Source organism: Ipomoea nil, unplaced genomic scaffold, assembly GCF_001879475.1.
Source record: "Ipomoea nil cultivar Tokyo-kokei standard unplaced genomic scaffold, Asagao_1.1 scaffold2653, whole genome shotgun sequence".
In the NCBI taxonomy this organism is placed as follows: Eukaryota; Viridiplantae; Streptophyta; class Magnoliopsida; order Solanales; family Convolvulaceae; genus Ipomoea; species Ipomoea nil.
The window spans coordinates 783,787-806,655 of NW_017619081.1; the positions used below are offsets into that span (position 1 = coordinate 783,787).

At 32.1% G+C, this 22,869-nt stretch overlaps 1 protein-coding gene across 2 annotated transcripts; it reads left to right on the forward strand.

Moving 5' to 3' along the window:
- The first annotated feature begins 15,050 nt into the window (after positions 1-15,050).
- Positions 15,051-21,236, forward strand: LOC109154828 (probable alpha,alpha-trehalose-phosphate synthase [UDP-forming] 9). 2 transcript variants are annotated; one of them, XM_019302571.1, is made up of 4 exons: positions 15,051-15,255; positions 17,881-19,958; positions 20,102-20,369; positions 20,778-21,236. In XM_019302571.1, exons 2-4 carry the CDS (start codon positions 17,995-17,997, stop codon positions 21,099-21,101), a joined length of 2,556 nt encoding a protein of 851 aa, XP_019158116.1. In that variant the 5' UTR covers positions 15,051-15,255; positions 17,881-17,994; the 3' UTR covers positions 21,102-21,236. The 2 variants fall into 2 exon arrangements, with proteins under 2 accessions (XP_019158116.1, XP_019158117.1); XM_019302572.1 differs by having other exon boundaries at positions 17,890-19,958.
- Positions 21,237-22,869: the final 1,633 nt, after the last annotated feature.

Sequence of the window (22,869 nt, forward strand, 5' to 3'; positions counted from 1 at the left end):
TCATAATTTGTTGGAGAAAAAAAATAAATTAAATATTTAGTTGAAGGGTAAATATGTCCATTTAACATTTCAGGGGGGAAAACAGCCACTTCAATAATTTAGGGGGCAAAAATGCTATAGGTATATAACTCAGGGGGGAAAAGTGTCATTTTCCCAAGAATATATTATATTAGGAATAGTATTACCATATTTTAATGTATAATTATTGTACACAGAAGAATTTTATTTTTATTAATAATATAGAAAAAATTAATTTCACTAGATTTTAAATAAATGTTACCATAATTATATGTAGTAATTTGTCATATATAAATTTCTTACTTTAATAATATTAATCATATGATAATCTATTCTATTAATAAAAAATAAAATCTTCCCTGCATAACACAAAGATAACAGTAAAAAACACCATCAAATACTCAGTACTTAAAACACAACCCACAATATATTTTTTTTAAAAAAAAATTGAATGGAACAAATAATCCATACTCTAAAAACAAATAAAAAAAATAAAATAAGAACATTGATTTTTATAAGAATTTAATTACAAGAAATCAAGTTTAGGTCAAAAAAAAAAAAAACAATAAATGGTACTTTCAAGTATGCACATATAGAGATATTTTAATCTATTGGCCTTCAATTCTTTCTCAGAATATGAAGTATCTTCATTAGATGAAGACTAACCACTTTCCACCACCTTCTTCTGAATATTGCCATCGACTTTTTTTTCTCTCTCTATAACTTGTTTTAAAGCCGAATCCTTTTTCTGCTTTTTTTTTTTTTTTTTTTTTGCGCTGGTCTTTCCGACCGTAGCTTTAGCTTCTCACTTAACTACAAAGTCACCAAAAAACAGTGAACTCGGGTAGTATCCCCTACTGACTCCGTAACCATTGCATCGCACAAATAACAAAAACCATGTCTGGAAATAAAATATATAAACAATATTACAAAATTATTGTTTTAAACAAAGCAATAATACAAAAAAAAAAACAAAAAAAAAAAAAAACAAAAAAAAAAAAGAGTTAATACCCAAAATAGTCCCTCGACTATGTTGTAATTACCAATTTGGTCCTCGACTATCATTCTTACCCAATTAAGTCCTCAACTATACAATTTTTACCCAATTTAGTCCTTTGTCAATTTGACTGTTTGTTGACTGTCAAAAGTGGAAATAAAGTTGTAATTTTACAAGTTTTCTCCTTCCTCCTCATTTAGCAACGCCAAACCATGTAGCAATAAGCTCCGGTTGGGTTCTAAACATGTCAGTATCGAAGTAGTGGTTATGCATCGGATAGCCCATGAATTTGATTTCCAACGATTTTTTGACGATCGAAATCTGATCGGAGTGTATTGCTGCATGGTTTGGCGCTGCTAAATGGAGAGGAAGGAGAAATCTTGTAAAATTATAATTTTATCCCGACTTTTGACAGTCAACAAACAGTCAAATTAATACAGAGGACTAAATTGGGTAAGAATTGTATAATTGAGGACTAAATTGGGTAAGAATTTGTATAGTTGAGGACTTAATTGAGTAAAAGTTACACAGTTGAGGACTTAATTGGGTAAGAATGGTAGTTGAGGACTAAATTGGTAATTATGACATAGTCGAGGGACCATTTTGGGTATTAACTCAAAAAAAAAACCATATAATACAAATTTTTTTAAAAAACAATAATTAAAAACAAAACAATAATTAAAAATTATGAAAGATCAATTATAGACAAAAATAATACAAAAAAAATAATTTTCTAAAAAAATTAAACCTTTTTGCATCGGCTTAGTCAGAGCAACTACAGCTGGTCTAGAGTGGCATCGACCCGGACAAATCCATAATAAAGAATGTAAATGAAAAAATAATAACTTTATTTTCACAAAGATATAAATAGCTCGAAGAGATTGGGATAATGCCCAATGTTTTTTTTTTAAATAAGTACTTTAAAGTATATTAAGAATTTGCGTATTTATATAGCTAATTCTTCTCCCAAAGGTTGAGTCCCAACCCCAAGGGCCCCCCCACACTCCGACCCGATAGAGCATTGTGGGAAGTTGTAAATCACGGTGACTGAATGGTTCAGCAGACAGGACCAAATGCCGGTGCGAACAAGGAATCTGCCCACTTTGGACATAATTCCCGCACTGCCGCCGCCGAGGTTCAAACCTTGGTCTCTTCTCCCAAATACTGCCCACTAAACCATTGAGCTAAGCCCGTGCGGGTTAAATAGGTAATTCTAAGTTTACAAATGCAAGATAATATAGTCAAGATTGATTATAATTGTCAATAAAATAATTGTATAGGTATGGTTAAAACCAAATACGGGACATAAGGGAGAACAAATAAAAATTAGGGCATAAAATATTAAATATATACTAATATTGTTTGAGGAGATTTCAACATTAGGATTTGTGGTTAAGTTCTATTAAGACTTTAATATTAGAATTAGATTAATGGTGTAATTATAATTCTATATTAGACGTTAATATTAGAATTAGACTAACGGTGAATTAACTGTATTTAACGGAAAAGTTAAATGGATAATCATATAATTAAGGATAAATTAGAAAAACTTTTTTAAAAAAATAAAACCTCAACAATTTGAACCATTCATTTGATTTAATAATTTGGCGGTCATTTTTTCTACCAAATGTTAATAATTAAATAAATTCGTTGGTCAAATCCGCTAATATAATCCGCTAACTGCGGATTGTCAAACAAGGACATTGCAAGGTAGTTCTCACTTCAATTTGTTGTGTGATTTGAATACTCCCTTTGTCACAAAATCTCTCAAGTAGTTAATATAGTTGGCTTTATTAATTATATTTTTTTTTAATTTTTTCATGGTATTAATAAAATACTTGGTAAATAAATATATAGCATTATTTTATATTATAACTTTGATATTTAATTAGAAAAATAGTGCACAAAAAAAGATAATAGACAGTGTAGTGAATATAATCAATTGATGAATTTGAATGTAAAAATTTTTACATTTGAGAAAAATAAAGACAATATAACTAATGAAAATATTTCTCTTAATTAATTTATTGATAATGAATTTTTTTTTTCACTGAATTAAGACATTGTAAGGACAATATAGCGAATATAATCAATTAATAAATTTGAATATAAAGAATTTTTATATTGTAGAAAAATAAAGACAATATAACTAATACAATTATTTCTCTTATTTAATTTATTGATAATGAATAATTTTTTTTTAATAAAGGCATTGTGGACACATAATTCTAAATTAAAGAAATGCATATCTATAATTTTTTGTTGTAGCTACTAAATTATTATTTATATAATTTAATAAGAGTAAAATAGAGTACTAATTATGTCAACTTTGATTGGGATGAGGTTCGAACCTAAGACCTTTTTTTTATTATTATTGAAATCAATGAGTAAGTTAACGGTGAATTAACGGCAATTCTTAAAATTTTAACGGAATTTGTAACGGTGTGTGGGTATTTTAAGAAATTTTAGTGTAAAATTTAAATCTTATCAATCTTTTAATAAATCTGAAATTTAGTACGCAACGAGAGAAACCTTTCGAGCAGGTTTCTGGCTCCAATATAATCCGTATTCGAGTCACGGCAAACTCCACTTTCACACTTCGAGCATGTAAGAGCTCCAAAAAGAACACAATAAGACTAGAATAACAATATATTTCTCTCTGCTTTCTCATCTTCATATACAATAGCCTATTTATACTAATTTACTAACATCTATAATAATTAACCTACCAAAAGTATACTAACTATACAAGGTAATGATATATAATTTCCCCATGCTAATTTAGGCACAATATTAACTCTCCCACTAATTAAGTTGTACCATCCTAATTATCCTACTAATTCTAGAAGCATAATTAACTCTTCCTAATTAAACTACATAATTACAATTAAGGTCATATCACTCTCCACCCCTTCAAATAAACACCTTGTCCTCAAGATGTAGGTAAGGAAATGAGCATATCCATGCCTTGATACTGGTTGATTGATTTGCCAAACATGGACATCATAAACAACATGTTCACTGGATTGCCCTGTAACAGTCCTGGTTGGTGTCATGATTTGGACCAATTTGGGTATTATTTCTACTGCAGCGTGGATGAAATTTTCCTCTAATGGCACTAATGATGTGAAAATTGATTCTTGAAACAATTGGGGAGACTTAATATGCACAATTGTAGTTGCTACTTTATCGTTGATTGGTGCTTCAATTTGGGGTGAATCCATGCGAACCGTGTTGTGTTCCCCCATAGTATTTGGTGCAGGATCTACCTCCTCCTCCATAAAATTTTGAATTTCTTCTTGATTAGTATAGTCCTCATCAACAATTGCACAAGAACTCATGTCAACCACATTATCACCAATCCCTTTTTCGATTATCACTTCCGCATCAATTTCCACATGAAGAGTGGGAGTTTGATGATCTACTTCCCCACAAGTAGCCATGATTAATTTTGCATCAGGAAATTCTATATTCATAGTGCAATACCCTTCATAAATGTTTTGTCCATGGAATGCTTGTTTGGCTACAATTGAATCCACAATAGAATCAAACCATACCAAAGCTTGGAAGGTGTAATCCTCATCCTTTAAAATATGAATATATTGCACGGATCCTTTCGTAGAAAAGATCTCATACAATACAAAATCATCGATCGAATACCAAACTTGATGTACAGAAACCAATAAACACCGGTGAGTAATATTTTCCATAAAAAGAAAAAAAAAACTTTTTTTTTTCTTTTTTCCTTTCTGTTGTTTTTTTTTTTTACTTTTTTCCTTTCTGTCGTTTTTTTTTTCTTTTAGTTTTCAAATTTTTTCTGCTTTTTAAAAAAAAAAAAATTCTAAGGGATGCAACGAAACAAAAAATAAAATAAAAAAAAATAAAAAGATAGGGGATACTCTCACCAATGGAAGCAATGAAAGCACCAATTGAATGCTCTGTCAAGTCGGGGGTGTGGAGGCCCTTAGGGTTGGGGTTCAACCTTTTGGAAGAATGAAAGCACCAATTGTTACGTGATGCATCCACAAATACTCTCAATGAAAGCACCAATGTTACGTACTGAAATTTAGTACGCAACGAGAGAAACCTTTCGAGCAGGTTTCTGGCTCCAATATAATCCGTATTCGAGTCACGGCAAACTCCACTTTCACACTTCGAGCATGTAAGAGCTCCAAAAAGAACACAATAAGACTAGAATAACAATATATTTCTCTCTGCTTTCTCATCTTCATATACAATAGCCTATTTATACTAATTTACTAACATCTATAATAATTAACCTACCAAAAGTATACTAACTATACAAGGTAATGATATATAATTTCCCCATGCTAATTTAGGCACAATATTAACTCTCCCACTAATTAAGTTGTACCATCCTAATTATCCTACTAATTCTAGAAGCATAATTAACTCTTCCTAATTAAACTACATAATTACAATTAAGGTCGTATCAATTATCGTGTGCAGTTCGATGACCTATTTGACCCTTATTCCAAAAAAAAAAAAAAAAAAAAAAAAAAAAAAAAAAAAAGACAAATGGAAGCCTGGCTCCCCTTTTTGATTTTGATCCCACATAAATAAATTTAAAAAAAAAATTAAGGGAGCAAGAGCATTCACATCACCTTGTGCACAGATGGCACCTAAATTGTGAGTTCAAGCCTCAATGGAGATGTTATTGGCTCAGAACAGATACTACATTGTAATAGAGTCAGTAGCATTCAAAAAAAATTTAGGGAATCAGTCAATTCTTTTTTTAGGGATAAGGGTTAAATAGACTCTTCAACTATAGGTCAAAGTGCAATTAGCCCCTTAAATTAACAAAAGCTTCAATTAGACCTTCATCTTTTCACTTTTATGCAATTAAATTAATTAGTAGGTTACACCTAAGTTACAGGTAATTTCTATTTTTTTTAATTTTAAAAAAGAATTAAAATAAAAAAAAATATTTTTAATTCAAATTAAAAAAAAAAAAACACCACCGCCCCGACTTCTTCGCCTAGTTGGACATAGAAGCCGGTCATGGCTTCTCTGTCCAACTAGATGTACAAGCCGGCAATGGTTTCTTTGTCCAGCTGACAGAGAAGAAGGCCACCCGTCCATTTTTTTACTTTTTTATTTGTAATTTTTTTTAAAAAAAAAATCAATTTTACATGCTATTACCTTATGTTTACCTACAAGTTGAGATAATTGCACAAATTTAAAAAGTTATGGACTTAATTGCATACAAGTAAAGAGATGAATGACCTAATTAGAGTTTTTGTTAGTTCATGGGGGCTAATTGCACTTTGGCTTATAGTTGGAGGGCCTATTTGACCCTTATCTTTTTTTTTTCTTTTTTTTTTTTGACAATATATAGATGGGCGTTTTGAGAAAAGAAATTTCTTTCTCCAAAACGTTGCTCCAAGTAGCATTTTGGAGCGCTAAAAATGACTAATCAACTATTTACCAAACAAAGCCAAAAATATGATTAGATAAATTATTTGATACACCGTTAGTGTGTAATATCCCTACACCATTGGTGCATCAAATGTTGCTGGGTCCTTTTTTTTTAAGAAAAAAATAAATTGTTATAAATAATTAGATGTGGACATTACTGGAAGTATTTTACTATGATAATATCTTTTCATTTTTATTAGTCTTATAGTCATACTAAAACTTTGTATATCTTGCATGTATATATTGGACTAAAAAATGATTAATAAGATGATCCATTATTCTCTCCGTATCCTCTGTCTCCATCCCTACCTTATTACTTTACTGCAATTTAAACCATACACTGTTCACGTGAGGATACATCCAATTTCACAATAGACTAAACTTTTTTTTTTTTTTTTTTTTGCAATAATCCATATATTGTAATAAAGGTCACAATAGACTAAACATTTATTAAAAATAAATTTGACTACTTATTTAATAAATAAATAAACAAATAAATAAATAAGCAACCATAATCTCTTGTAACAACATTTTATAATTTTTAATATTTGGATTATGTTATATATGTGTATCAATCATGTCATAAACAATAGTAGTAAGACCGTGTTTGGTTCATGGGGTTTAGCTATTAGAAATGGAATCAAAGTCATTATTATTGTTTGGTTGACATGTTTCTAGAAAACTACTATGGGATTTGATTATATATCCCCTTAATTAGAAAACATATTCTCTACCAGGACTATGTGGTCTAATGGTATCCGGGGTGGACTTCCATGTGGAAGGTTGTGATTTCGAGCCTCAATGGAGGCGTTATTGGCTCTTTGTGTTTCAGTAGGTTGAGAAAGTATATGAACAGATACTACAATGTAATAGAGCTAGTAGCATTCAAAAAAAGAAAACCTATTCTCTAATAAAATAAAAATTTCATTCCATTATTCCTCCACCTAATTGATTATTTGATTTTTAAAGTTTAGATTAGTGCTTTTACATTTTTGTTTTTATTTTTTTTTGTTCATATTGGTGCTTTTGATGTATTTATATATATTAGAATAAATTGTCTTAATTTTTTATTTTTGTATTTTTAAAATCTTTATTCGATTATAGAATCATACATAACCAAACAACAATATTGGTAATCATTCTAATTCCACCCTACTACCAAATATAAAAAATATTTTCACCAAAACCCATTAGTATTACCAAGTATATATTTAATTCTCATTACGATTCCAATTCGTGAATCAAACACACCCTAAGTTTATTGAATGAATCAAATATCTTAAATAAATACCAAGACAATATTGAAAATACATAACATAGTTGCCATGATTCACGATGTTATACAAGGGACCAAAAGGGAAATATCATCTTCATTCTCTTCCAAGCGGTGAATGTAAATGAAATTAATTAATTAAACAATTTACCAGGACTATGTGGTCCAATGGTATCCGGGTTGGACTTCCATGTGGAAGGTTGTGAGTTCGAGCCTCAGTGGAGGCGTTATTAGCTCTTTGTGTTTCAGTAGGTTGAGAAAGTATATGAACAGATACTACAATGTAATAGAGCTAGTAGCATTCAAAAAAAAAATTAATTAATTAAACAATTTTTTTTTAAAAAAAATTAATTTTAAAAATTTTGAATATTTAATATAATGTTTTTTTTTTTTTTTGAAAATATTTAATATAATGTTTATTCATATAGCTCTTGCAACTTGCATATAAATGCATGTAGGCATTTTCCCAAATGATTGTCTTTGTATAAGATCAATAATGAATTAAGGGAAAAATACAATTTTAGTTCTTTAATTGTTCATTGTTAGCGATTTTAGTCCTAACATTTTACCATAACAATATATATCCCTAACTCTTCAAAAAAGTTACATTTTTAACCCCTAGAACAACAAAACTATTGAACTCTATTACAAGTTTACTTATTACATGCATGGATAATTTAAAATTTTATTATCTTGATTCTTTATAATATTTTCAATTTTGGTATTTCATCTGTAAAATATAGATTCGACAACCTTCTTCCCTAAGTGTTTGCTTTTCAATTGTCGCACATCGTACCTATTTTTCTACATGATCCTGTTAAACTCATATTTTTTTATTTTATAAATAAAATATTAATATTAAACAATATATGATTAAAGAAGAAACATTAAAAAGTACTACAATATTCATGTATTAAGTAAAATTTAATAGAGTTTAATAATTTTATTGCTCCAACGGTTAAAACTGTAACTTTTTGAAGAGTTATGGGTGTATATTGCAACGGTTAAAAGTTAGGGACTAAAACAGCTAGCAAGGAACAATTGAGGAACTAAAACTACATTTTCCCCATGAATTAATGAGACCCAAAAGGGTGATTGAGTGAGTGAAGCATGATTTTAGTATCTGTAGGTCATGAGCTCGATTATTACCAACACATTGTAGGTCAAGCCCCTCGTATAGGGTTTTTCTTGTTCGATTTATCTCTCCTGTGTGATTTACATCTTATTATGAAGGAGAGGAGTTTACCCAATGTACACATTCGGATAGTGACTACAGTTTTTCTCGTCACCAAAAAGAAAGAAAATGAATTAATAAGTTGTTGTTAGCTTGGTTTATATATATATATATATATATATATATATATATATATATATATATATATATATATATATATATATATATAAGAGCGCTCATATGCGGCGGGGTCTTACGGTGCGGCGGTGCGGTCAAATTCCAGAATACACCAACAGTGTTAACAATATGCACCAACAGTGTAATAAAAACACACCCCAATGAAATGTAATAAAACATCACAAAATACACCACAGACTCAAAAAAACACACCATATAACTCACCACCCCCAATGATGCATTTCCGAACAGTGTATGGTGTTTTTACTCACACATAATGGTGTGTGTTTGGTGATGCAGGGCTCTGTTTACTCTGTTTTGTGTGGTGTATTTCCTAACGTTGATGGTGCATATTTGGTGAACTATTGGTGTTGCCGCACCGTAAGAAATAACCGCACCGTAAGACACTGCCGCACCTGAACCCGCCTATGTATATATATATATATATATATATATATATATATATATATATATATATAGGGATGCACTCAGGTGCGAATAAGTGCCCAGGAAGGAATATGCGAACGAATCAGCGCCCAACACATGTCCAGATCTAATAGCTTAAAAAAAATGCGGTGGCATTTTCGTAAATAATTGAACATCGAAGTACAAGTAAAATCACTTACAAGTGCACTTACTTTCACCTATAAATGCATGTAATTTTGTCTTGTTAGCATTCACTTCCCGCAAACATTCATGCACCTGGGTGTGCTTATAACTATAGGTGCAACTACTTATGACTATAGGTGCAACTACTTTCACCTATAAGTGCATGTAATTTCGCCTTGTTAACATTCATTGATCTGAGTTCAGCGGGTAGTAATACCCCTGAAAACCACTCGCAAACATTCATGCACCTAGGTGCAACTACTTATAACTATGTGTGCAACTACTTAGAACTATAGGTGCAACTACTTATAACTATAGGTGCACTTAATATTGATGCTCAGTGTAAATTTTTACTTGCACCTATAAAACATTTTACATGCACTTGTAATACATTTTACTTGCACTTCGATGTTCAATTCTTTACGAAAATGCCACCGCGCTTTTTTTAAAAAATCAGTGTTTCTCATCCATTAGATCTGGACACGTGAACGGACAGAATCAATTCCTATTTCGCTCATGGGCGAAGCATTCGCACCTGAGTGCGATTATATATATATATATATATATATATATATATATATATATATATATATATATATATATATATATTAAAAAATATTAATTTCATTGGTTGGGATATATATATGCAAGAACTAATAATTTGAGGGACCAGTCATAGCTTATAATAATTGGTTGGAAAGCATGAACTTCGCAAATTATGCCCTGAACCCGTGTCCACAATGCATTGTCGACACGAGTTCATAACGATGTCGTTTTCAGGGAAAACGCATCATTCCAGTTTTAAAGTTTGTCTCGCCGTTAACGGCATTAACGACGTTATTCGTTTGTGCAATTATGAATGTACAGTTATGGAATTATGAATGTAAGTTATAAAATTATGAACACAGAGCTCTGACATTATGAACTTACAACTATGAACATATAGTGATAAAATTATGAACATAGAGCTCTAAAATTGTGAACATGGAGCTTCAAAAATTATGATTTTACAGTTATTGAATTATGAATGTACAGTTACGAAATTATGAATGTACAAGTATACAATTATGAATGTACAGTTATTGAATTATGAACACGGAGCTCTGACATTATGAACTTACAATATGAACATATAGTGATAAAATTATGAACATAGAGCTCTAAAATTATGAACATAGAGCTTCGAAAATTATGAAGTTACAGTTATTGAATTATGAATGTACAGTTACGGAATTATGAATGTACAGTTATGGAAGTATGAATGTACAGTTATGGAATTATGAACATAGAGCTCTGACATTATGAACTTACAATTTTGAACATATAGTAATAAAATTATGAATATATACTCCTATAACGAAGCGGTCTGAAATTAAAGAAAAAAAAAAGTGGAAGATAACAGTGCCACTAACGGCACTGTTACTCGTGTCCAGCATGCATGCTGGACACGGATCCATAGCATAACGATTGCATGAACTTTGCATTCGGTTGGTTCCGATATCATATTGAATCACGTGCATATTTTTTCACAACTAAAAATCCAACTTAATAAGAATGTGGTGGCTGATTTGTTGGCGAAAGAAGCACCGAGGAGGCACTACGAGTAGATGGAGTTCCGTGAGCCGCCGCTGGAGATCCGTGACGCCCTGTGCTTTGAAGAGGAGCGGTGCTGTGAGCTATAGTTGAAGGCACCAGCTTTACTGGGTAACCCCCACCCCCCATCCCCAAAAAAAAAAATCCAACTTAATAATTACTTTAAATTTCTATATATAATAATATAATGTTTATATATTGTGTGTTTAATATCATCTATATATATGTTCAATTGCCAAGCATATTGTGCTCATATAACATCTCTATAACTCCTTTTGAAGAAGGTCACAGAATCGAACCCCGGTAGTGGGTATTGACTCTGATCTTTGGACTATAGTAGTTAAAGAAAGTATAAAACATAGGAATAATGTTCAAATTGACTACTGAACGTAACGTGAAAATGCAATTAGACCACTGAACAAAAAAAATACAATTAAGTCACTGAACATTCCAAATATATACAATTTCACCGAATAGCAGGTTATTACCATCAATTTTAGCAGGTTACCTGCTTACGTGGCAGCTGAGTTGACATTTTTAATAAATTTTAAATAATTTTAAATAAATTTTAATAATAAATTTTTTAAAAAAATAAAAAAAAAATTAAATAAAAAATAAAAATAAACCGGCCACCCCGTCGTTTTTTTTTAATTCTTTTAAAAAGAAATTAATATTAAAAATGTCAACGCAGCTGCCACGTAAGAAGATAACCTGCTAAAATTGATGGTAACCTGCTATCATGTGAAATTGCATACATTTGAAGTGTTCAGTAGCTTAATTGCACTTTTTTTTTTGTTCAGTGGCCAATTTGAACATTATTCCTAAAACATATACTACCTTGTAATAGAGTCAATAGTATTCAATGTGTGTGTGTGTTCAACTATTCTAAATGGAAAAAGAGAAAATGAAAACCAATAGAGAAACAGCACACCTTATCCATTATGCAGAACAAAAAGAAGACTGTTCACATGGATAATGTTGTTTATTTATAACACTAATGGAACTCTTTAGATATGGGACAAAATGCAATTCAAGTTAGGTGAACCATACCAACCCTTTCATGCCATATATCTTGTAGTGTAGCAACATTTATTTGTAGCTTTAATTAAAAATAATATATAGGTTTAATATTTACTCTTTTTGGATGTACAAATTAAATAGAAAGTGCTGTTTTTTAATCATTTACTCCGTATTAATTTGTGAAAAGATTAATCAATTTACATACCTAAAAATTATATAAATTCAATAATCAATTTAAAGGTAAATTCATCTTTTATATATATATAATATAATCATTTTATTTACATTTTAAAATTGTAAACACATAATTTAATTAATATTACTATAATCATGACAATGTAATTATAATTGAATGACCACAGTTGAACTTTTTTTTCTTCATAAAATATCTAAATTAATGTCGCTAATTGAATTTTTAAAATATATTATTATTCGGATCAAATTATCAAATATTTTATATGTTAATGTAATATGTAATATATTTCGCAGATATTTTACATTTATTAATTATTTGTGATTTATGAATTAATCAACATTATCACAAGTTAATTATGTAGTACTAATGTCACATCATACATAAATAAAATTTTGAAAAAAGGAAATTATTCAATTTAATTAAGTATAATAACATTGTACGTCTTTCAAAAAAAAAAAAAAAAAAAACATTGTACATCTCTCTCAATAAACAATCTTATCTATTTGAAATTCTTTTGACATTTTATTAAAAAATAACACTATTTTTTTAAATACTACTAACAATCTTATCTATTTGAAATTCTTTTGACATTTTATTAAAAAATAACACTATTTTTTTAAGTACTACTAACTCTGTTACAATGTAGTATCTGTTCATATATACTTTCTCAACCTGTTGAAACACAAAGAAATAGGTTCAAGCGGGAGGCCGGAGCTTGAGTTTGCACTAGACTTTACAATTCATATAAATAGGTTCGTTAATTAGTTGATATGATAACAACATATAAATATGATAAGACTGAACACGAACACGACACATTAAAGTTAATGGATTAGAGTTTTAAACATGAGCACGATTTTGAAACGAGTTAAACAAGTGGACACGATAAACATATTCATTTTGTAAATTTTGTGTTCACAAGACATGATATGTCATGCTAACCTGTTTAAGCCCGTTAGACATGCGTATTAATATAATTTTTTTTTAAGAAAATAAAACCTTAGGAAAAAAACTTTTTTAAAAATTTTATTATTAAATCTAAAAAAATAGCAAAGATATTCATTTTATATTTATATCATAGACCATAATATCCATAAAATGAAAAAATAATATCTGAACTGCAATGAAATATCTAATAAATATTATTATAATTTGTATCATTAAATATTATTTAATTGTGCAATGTATCTTATTTGAGATTTGAGTAGTGAGTAATTATTATTAAGACGGATAAGATTTTAACAAATGAGGTAAAATATCTGAACCGCAATGAAATATCGTGGGAATATTATTATTATTATTACAAAAGTTTATCCTTAAGGGCATATACGTAATAAAAAAATCGAAACCGGGATAAAACCGACTGCGGTAAAGTGTGGTCGACTCTATCCGTTTCTCCCCTTGCAGTTAAAAACGACACCGCGAACCACTCAATTTACCTTTATACCCCGCTTCTCAATGCAATGAGGTGCCGTACTTCACGGATCAAAGCTTGCACCTTTGCTATGCGTTTGGTTTGAAGAGAAGAAATGAATTGTAACTTCGAGTAAAGAATAAAGTGAAATTAATAGGGATTCAAATTAGATAGACAGGAATAGAATTTATGGGGATTGAAAAAGAAAATATTATAATGCTTTTGATAATATTCTCTCTGTTCCATTTTATTTGTCCTATTTACTATTTATTGGTCAAATAAACTCTTTTTTTTTAATTAAAAATAACTACAGTCAAATCACGTTAACCGAATCAAACACATGAAATGAGACGGAGATAGGAATAATAAATTGCGATTCCCTCCAACTAAACAATATAATTGTGCTCCACAAAGAGTTAATGTCCCACACTAGAGTTCAGACCTGTAACTTCCTATTTAAGAGAGTCACAGTCATGGTTGAAAAAAATTGTTAAGTGCTTCTCGAGCACTCGGGGGCGCCTAGCGCCTAGGGTGCCTACGCAACGATTAATTAGCTCAGGCACCCGTGTATTTTTTATTTTATTTTTAATTTTTTAAAAATTTTGTTTAAAATTTTTAAATTTTTTAAAACTTAATAATTATAAATTATTTAATACGTTAATAGTTAATACTAAAATATTAAATATTAACTTTAAAAATATCAGAGACCAATTTAGGATTATTTCATTTAAAGCGATGTCGTCTTGGGTAAAATAACTCATTTAAAAAATAATGAAACAATAGTTAATCGGCCAACTAGACGACTTAGTCGGTGTTTTGAAGGCTTAGTCGGCACCTAAGAGACCTAGGCGGTCAGTGTTTAGGCGACGCTTAAGCGACCTAGTCGATCAGCGTCTATCGCCTAGGCGTCAATTATTTGATGCCTAAACGAGATTTTTGTAACACCGGTCACAATTATATCGCTCAAAGGTCTTTTACTGCTCCACAAAGAATTAGAATTAGACTATAGTTGAATTATAACTACACCCCATCAAACAGGTCATTACTGGATAAAAGTGTCATTTAGCTTTGCACTATCGCTGTTTTCTCTCTCTAGAGAAACTATATCCTTCTCAGTGCTCCCATCCCTTCTCGCATATACTGATTTCTCTCTCTCCCCCCCTCTCTCTCTCTCTCTCTCTCTCCATATTTTCTTCCGTTGAAACATCTCTCCCTCACTCGCTCGATTACGTAGACACGTCATTGCCTAGTGAAATCATCAGTTTTTTTTTAGTTTTTTTTTTTTTTTTTTGGTTTGTTTGTTTGCGTTTTCCGATCGCCGCAATCTCGCTGGGAAGTCCTGCATGTATAACCTCCTATCTCTCTGTTTTATCTTTTTTTTTTTGTTCGGTTTCTGCATTGTTTCTGTTTATCGTCTTGTGTTCTGGAGAGGAAAATTATTTGAATTGTTAGAAGCTTGAGATTGGAATGGTTTTAGTTCGTTTTGTTTTTTGCAGAATGTGATGATTGAATTATGATTGTTTTTGTATGATGAATAGCGTGGCTTGAAATTTGATTTGTTTGTAATTAACTTTTCAAATTTTTCTTAAAAAAGATGGAAGAGCTTTTCTTCATTTCTCTTCGATCGTCTTTGGTTCTTCTTATAAAGCTTTCTGAGCTTTTTTTTTTTTTTTTTTTTTTTTTTCTCTCGTTTTTAGCTAGTTTTTTACTGCCTGTTAGTTTGCGTAATGGTTGTAGTGAATTAACTTGGAAAGTGGCGGATGTCTTTTGCTTACTGCTCTCTTTTTGTTGGTATTTTTCTTTGATTCTTCTGGGAGAGTTTTCGTGTATTTCAGGAGGTATGATCAAATTTTGGGTAAATAAGTTTTAGGAGAAATGATAAAATATCAGGAAATTTTCGAGTGGTACTACTGGTGTTTAAATTATTAATGTATTCAAATTAGGTTATGAATTTGGTTGACCATGGATGAAATGTCATGTTAATAAAGTAACTGAAGACCTGTTTTTCCTTTACTGGTATTAAATGTTTTCACTGTGCTTTTTTTTTTTTTTTTTTCCTGATAATGGCATTCATTTGAAACAATTTTTATTTGAAAAAAAAAAAAAAAGAAGAAGAAGATATTTTTGTTTGTGTTTACATGAAAAATATTATGTAGTTTGAGATTTTTGCTGGATAGCACGAGACCGGAGACCCTGCATATCCTTGTACAGCTAGTCATTATTTTGTAGTTTTTGGTGTTTTCCCGAAAAGAAAAAAGTTACTGCTATTTGAGCCATTCTTGCCTGGCAATCACGAATATGGCCATGGTTGATTAATTTTTTTGCTGGAAAGGAAATTAATGAGTTGCATCACACTTCCCTGGTTGGTTATACCATTACAGTATGATGTCATGTGCACTACTTCATAGCTAGTGATACTTTGTTGCTTTTGGTTATTTTGCCTTTCGGGAAAAGAAAAAGAAAAAATTCAAATGACTCAGATTTACTCCATATTTGTAATCATGTATCTGATCATGTAATTGGATTTTTGTTGAAAAGGTATTATGTGCACGAGATTTTCACCCTTTGCCTTGCTGCACCATCCTTACCTGCTAGTCACAAGACACAAGTTGTTTCATGCATTATAATTTTGTTAAAATGGACCTAAGTGCTTTAGAGCTGCTTCATACTTGCTGGTTAATCATAGTAATTTGTCGTGATCATCGGATTTTTGCATAATACGCCTGACTAGTTATGATTTTGTCGTATCTGTTGGAAGTTCATAGAAAATAAATATGCATAACTATTCCTAGCTATTTATAATATTTTGCTTCAAGAAAAGGAAAAAATAAAAATAAAAAATACTCCACTAGATTCCCACTTTCTTAAGCCAGAAAGCAATATCTTCCAACTTGTGTTTTTACCCACTTCTCCAAAAATTGATCATGTCATTGTCCTTGTTTCTGTTTAGCAACTGGATAAATTTATTTTCAGAAAATTCAGGTTTTGATGCAACCAAATCCCTGAGGTCATATTTTAAAGTCATTGTAACCAAATCCCTGAGGTTTTGATGGGAGTCTCTGAGAATGCATAGCTTTTCACTTTTGCTTATTTGTAGCAGTTTTTTATACATTGTTGGGAATAAACTAAATGTTCAATTGAGGCGAATATAGGGGGCAGGGGCTTGTTATTTTGTGAGATAGAATAACTTCAGGGTTCATCTGAAATCTCTTTTTGTATTAACCTTACCTGCCACATCATTATACCTTGTTGCTTTTGTTGGAATTTTTTCTCTCTATTCCGTGGCACATTTTATCTTCCTTAGGGTGCATTGGATCAAGACTCTTTCTCTTGTCTTCCTTTTGGCTTAATAAGCAATATATGAAGACCCACTGACACATATATGCAATTACTTTTATTGCTCGACTATTTGGTAGGTATTCAACTGTGTTTCTGAGTTAAAATTGATTCAATACTTCAAACTATTTCTTTTTAATGTTAGATTGCCATATATTTATAGTTTACACTCAGTGGAAAACTGTCACCTTATCTCCCACAATGTTTGCTCTCTTGGAATTTCCAACTGATAGTTGACCTAAATGGTTGAAATCGTACCTTCATAATCGTGATCATCAAAATGGTTGATGTCAAATAACTCAATTCTCACTTAGCCTCTTCATTCTGGCCTGATCATGTGGGCTTTCTTAGAATGTCCTTTGGGCTGTAGATATAATTGAATATGTGCATATAATTCCCTATTGACATCAAATCACAATGCATGTTTCTCTTCCCAAGCTAGAAACTTTTGAAAATTTTAATTTGTTTATCCTTGATGTTGATTTTTATTGGTAGTATCATTTACTTGTTTCTTTTTTACATTTTTCACAAATTTTGATGTTTTGATGATATCTCAGGCCAATGTTATTTTATGTTTGTCCAATTTGTTGGGAAATATTGGTAAAATTGCATTAATGCATTTTGCATCTTGTAGGCTGGAGAGGCTGGAGGTTATTAATTTCATGACTGATCGAACCAACAATTTGAACACTGTTTTCTATGATCGGTCAGTTCTTTATTGATTAAGTTACAAATTCAGTTACCAGTTATGGCGTCTAGATCTTCTTCAAATGTCTTGGACCTGGCCTCTGAAGAAATACTCGATGTCCCTCAAACTCCTAGATCTCTTCCTCGACTGATGACTGTTCCAGGAATCATCTCTGATGGTGACTCAGACAGTATGTCATCCACTTGTCAAGAACGAAAAATCATAGTGGCAAATATGCTGCCTTTGCATGCACAAAGGGATGAAGGAACTTCAAAATGGTGTTTTAGTTTAGATGAAGATTCACTTCTCTTGCAATTAAAGGATGGGTTTTCTCCTGAATCTGAGGTCATATATGTTGGTTCCCTCAAGGTTGACATAGATGCTAGTGAACAAGAGGAAGTGGCACAGAGACTACTGGATGAGTTCAAGTGTGTACCAACTTTTATACCCCCTGACATCCATAAAAACTTCTATTATGGTTTCTGTAAGCAACAACTGTGGCCTCTTTTCCATTACATGCTACCCATGTGCCCAGACCATGCAGATCGATTTGATCGTCATCTTTGGCAGGCGTATGTATCTGCCAACAAATTGTTTGCTGATAAAGTTATGGAAGTAGTTAACCCCGAGGATGATTATATCTGGGTTCATGATTATCACCTTATGGTTCTCCCAACATTTCTGCGGAAGCGTTACCATCGTGTCAAGCTAGGGTTCTTTCTACACAGCCCATTTCCTTCATCAGAAATATACCGAACTTTGCCAGTTAGGGATGAAATTCTAAAAGGATTGCTTAACTGTGATCTAATCGGTTTTCATACTTTTGATTATGCCCGCCATTTTCTGTCTTGCTGCAGTAGAATGTTAGGCCTGGACTATGAATCCAGACGAGGACACATTGGACTTGATTACTTTGGTCGCACTGTCTATGTAAAAATTATGCCTGTAGGTGTACATATGGGCAGACTGGTGTCTATGTTAAATCTTTCCTCCACATTTGACAAGGTCAAAGAAGTTCAAGAGCAGTTTAAAGGGAAAATAGTCATTCTTGGTGTTGATGATATGGACATATTTAAAGGTATCAGTCTGAAAATGCTATCATTTGAACTACTATTGCAACAACGTCCAGAGCTGCAAGGTAAGATTGTTCTTGTCCAAATTGTGAATCCTGCTCGGGGCTCTGGGAAAGATGTTCAGGAAGCAAAGAGGGAGACATATTTAACTGTTAGAAGAGTCAATCAACGTTATGGTTCCCCTGGCTATGAGCCTGTAATCTTGATTGATCGACCTGTTGCTCACTATGAGAAGGCTGCCTATTATGCTGTTGCTGAATGTTGCATAGTTAATGCAGTGAGGGATGGGATGAACTTGGTACCTTACAAGTATATTGTCTGCAGGCAGGGCTCACCTGGTATGGATGAGGCCATGGGAATTGAAACTGATTCTCCTCGGACTAGCATGCTTGTTGTGTCAGAGTTTATTGGCTGTTCACCATCTTTGAGTGGAGCAATTAGGGTGAACCCATGGGATATAGAAGCTGTGGCAGAGGCACTTGATGTTGCCATCACCATGACTGATTCTGAGAAGCGACTGCGTCACGAAAAACACTACCGGTATGTTAGCTCACATGACGTTGCATATTGGGCCCGCAGCTTTGTGCAGGACCTGGAAAGGGCCACTCAGGATCATTATAATAAGCGTTGCTGGGGTATTGGCTTGGGCCTTGGTTTCAAAGTCATTTCACTTTCTCCAAGTTTTAGAAAGTTGTCAATCGAACACATAGTTTCATCATACAGAAGGACAAACAGGAGGGTGATATTCTTGGACTATGATGGTACTATCGTACCGGAATCAACTATTGTTAAATCTCCTAGTGTAGAAGTTATAACATTCCTGAATGCTCTGTCCAATGATCCCAAGAACACGGTGTTCATTGTTAGCGGCAGAGGAAGAAATCAATTGAATGAATGGCTAGCACCATGTGAGAGGGTTGGACTAGCTGCTGAACATGGTTACTTTATAAGGTATGAATTAAAGAATTTGTATATGTACACCATGGTTTGGATATTCGTGTAAATTCTAATCTATATTGCTATATTGCTATATTCAGCTTCCTTTCCTTATCTACACCCGTGTAAACTAGATCCCTGGTTCTTTCTTGCCATAGGTGGAGTAAAGCATCCAACTGGGAATGCATGGATGCTGATATTCAATGGAAAGGAATTGTTGAGCCTGTAATGAAACAATATACCGATGCAACTGACGGCTCTTTTATCGAAACTAAAGAGACCGCCTTGGTTTGGCACCACCAGGATGCAGACCCCGACTTCGGCTCTTGCCAGGCGAAGGAAATGCTTGATCATTTGGAAAATGTTCTTGCAAATGAACCTGCTGTCGTTAAGAGAGGCCAGCATATCGTCGAAGTCAAACCACAAGTAAGGATTTTTCTCCCCCCTTCCCCTGCCCACATCTCTTCATTTTTCTGTATTGTGGTGAATTGAAGGAAGTGTAAAAGTTAAAATTGATAGTCACGACCTTTTGTCTGGATCTAATACTAAATTGAAAGATTGCTCCACCTTACTTAAAATGCAAGCTTAAGCTGATATTGAGATTAGACATACACACACACACATACATATAGGTTTGTGTTCAAATGAGAACCACCCCTTAAGTGAGAACTTGCGAACTACGGGGTAGATTGTGTGCATTAATGCTGTAGTGTGTGTGTGTGTGTGTGTGTGTATATATATATATATATATATATATATATATATATATATATATATATGCTCAACAATGTGCATGGCTTTAAAACTTGTTATGACCGACTGGGGGACATGCAGGGAGTGACCAAAGGGTTAGTTGCGGAGAAGGTTCTATCAGCAATGGTGAAGAGTGGGAAGCCACCAGATTTTGTGATGTGCGTGGGAGACGATAGATCAGACGAGGACATGTTCGAGAGCATAGTGAACTGTGTTTCCAGTCTGTCGCTCAAACTTGCTCCCGAAATCTTTGCTTGCACGGTGGGACAAAAACCAAGCAGAGCCAGGTATTACCTCGACGACACAGCTGACGTGGTGAGGATGCTGCGAGGGCTTGCCAATGTATCAAGTCCAAAGCCAATGCAGAGTGTCCAATTCCAAGTGGCTTTTGACAGCGTTGTATGAGGGGTTTAGGTTGGAGTTTTGGGGCGCCCAGAGGATCAAAAGGTCAGATGTACATTCTTTCCGTTTTTGGGGTTTTATGTGGGTGAGAAACAACACAACTTCTATCGTCAATCTTCTTTACATTACTCTTATTTACTTTGGTGCATAGCATAACATAGATAGATTGGCGCAAATTATTAACCTTTTCAGATCATGCTGCCTCTTCTTGCTTCTTGCTCATTTACTCATATACCACTCCATCTATTAAGTTATATAAGTACATAACCTGCACGGGTTTAGCTCAATGCCTATGCAGTATTTGGAAGGAGAGATCAATGTTCGAACCTTGGCAGCAGTAGTGTGAGGATTATGTTCAAAATAGACAGAACCCTTGTGCGCGCCGGTAATTGGCCCTATCTGTTGAGTCATTGAGCACCGTGATTTACATCTTTCCAAATGCTCCGTTGGGCAAGGTTTGGGGGGCCCTTGAGATTGGAGATTCAACCTTTTGGGAGACGTTATAAGTACATAGGTTACTAATTAATAAATAGATATTCCATAATTTATAGGTTAATAATACATAATATAGGGTAAGTAAGTAGGCTTTCTAATTATATGCCAAAGTGCAATTAGACTCTCAAATTAAAAATAATTCTAATTTGATAATTAACTTGTTAAAATTGTGTAATTACCATATTCAATAGGTTATAAGGTAATCGTCTATTTTGCTTGCATGGTATATTACATGAAATCTTATTCATAAATTAAAAATAATAATTAACTTTTTTAAAAAAAAAAAAACTTTTTGCTACGGAGAAGTCGTCGGCTTCTTTGTCCATGGTAGATTGTTCTCATTCTTTTTTTTTTTTTTTAAATTAATATAATTATTTTTATTTTTATAAAAACTATTAATCTACATGACATAGTTAAATAGGTTAATTGTAATTTTAACAAGTTTGAAGGTATAATTAGAGAATTTTTTTTTTAGTTTAGAGATTTAATTACACTTTGATATATAATTGGATAGTCTATCTGATCCTTATCTCTTTCATATTTAGTTTTTTTTTTAAACTATATTTTATATCACTAAGATAAGATATTGCATCATTTAGTAGAGTCCTACTATATATACTCCCAAATTATGCTCCCTGATGTGACGGTCGCTGATATGTAATTTTCTTTATGTGAGCCCCTGTAAATGTGTGGAGTAGATAATATGAGTACATATAGTATTTTCTCATTTAGTATTCAATCAAGTTTAAATATGTCACTAATTTCAAATAAAGAATAGCCAATTAAGATGTTTTAACACAAACTAATATGATGTTTTAACAAAAATAAATAAATTAAATTAGATATTTAAGCTTGGTTAATGATATACCAAGGATGCACAATATTATCTCTCTGACTATTAGGCCAATTTTCACATTTAGTACCCCAAACGTTATGTGTTCAAGTTCTAATTCATTTAGCAATGCAAATCCCTTTTTATTTCTCTCTCGTCAGCCAACAAAATGTTAAATCTTGAACTTTCAATTCACCTCCAATTTCTTTCAAGTTATTGAATTCTATTGTTTGATTGATGCATAATTTGCGAATGAGTAATGCTATACATCACTTATATTATTTCATCTTTCATTTTCAATTTTGTGGCATTATTTAATTAGACAACTAAATTTCATTTTTAACTAGTGGTGAGTCAACCAGTTTATGAAAAAAATGAAAGAAAGTCACAGTCAAATTCTCCCTGTCTTGGCACAGGTCAAATTCACCAAAAAAAAGAAAATGA

What these genes read in the sequence shown, in the direction of transcription:
- LOC109154828 (XM_019302571.1), top strand. Translation starts at nt 17,995, where the DNA reads ATGGCGTCTAGATCTTCTTCAAATGTCTTGGACCTGGCCTCTGAAGAA. An exon ending in GAACATGGTTACTTTATAAG is followed by an intron (nt 19,959 to 20,101) that starts GTATGAATTAAA and finishes TTCTTGCCATAG; the next exon opens with GTGGAGTAAAGCATCCAACT. An exon ending in TCGTCGAAGTCAAACCACAA is followed by an intron (nt 20,370 to 20,777) that starts GTAAGGATTTTT and finishes GGGGACATGCAG; the next exon opens with GGAGTGACCAAAGGGTTAGT.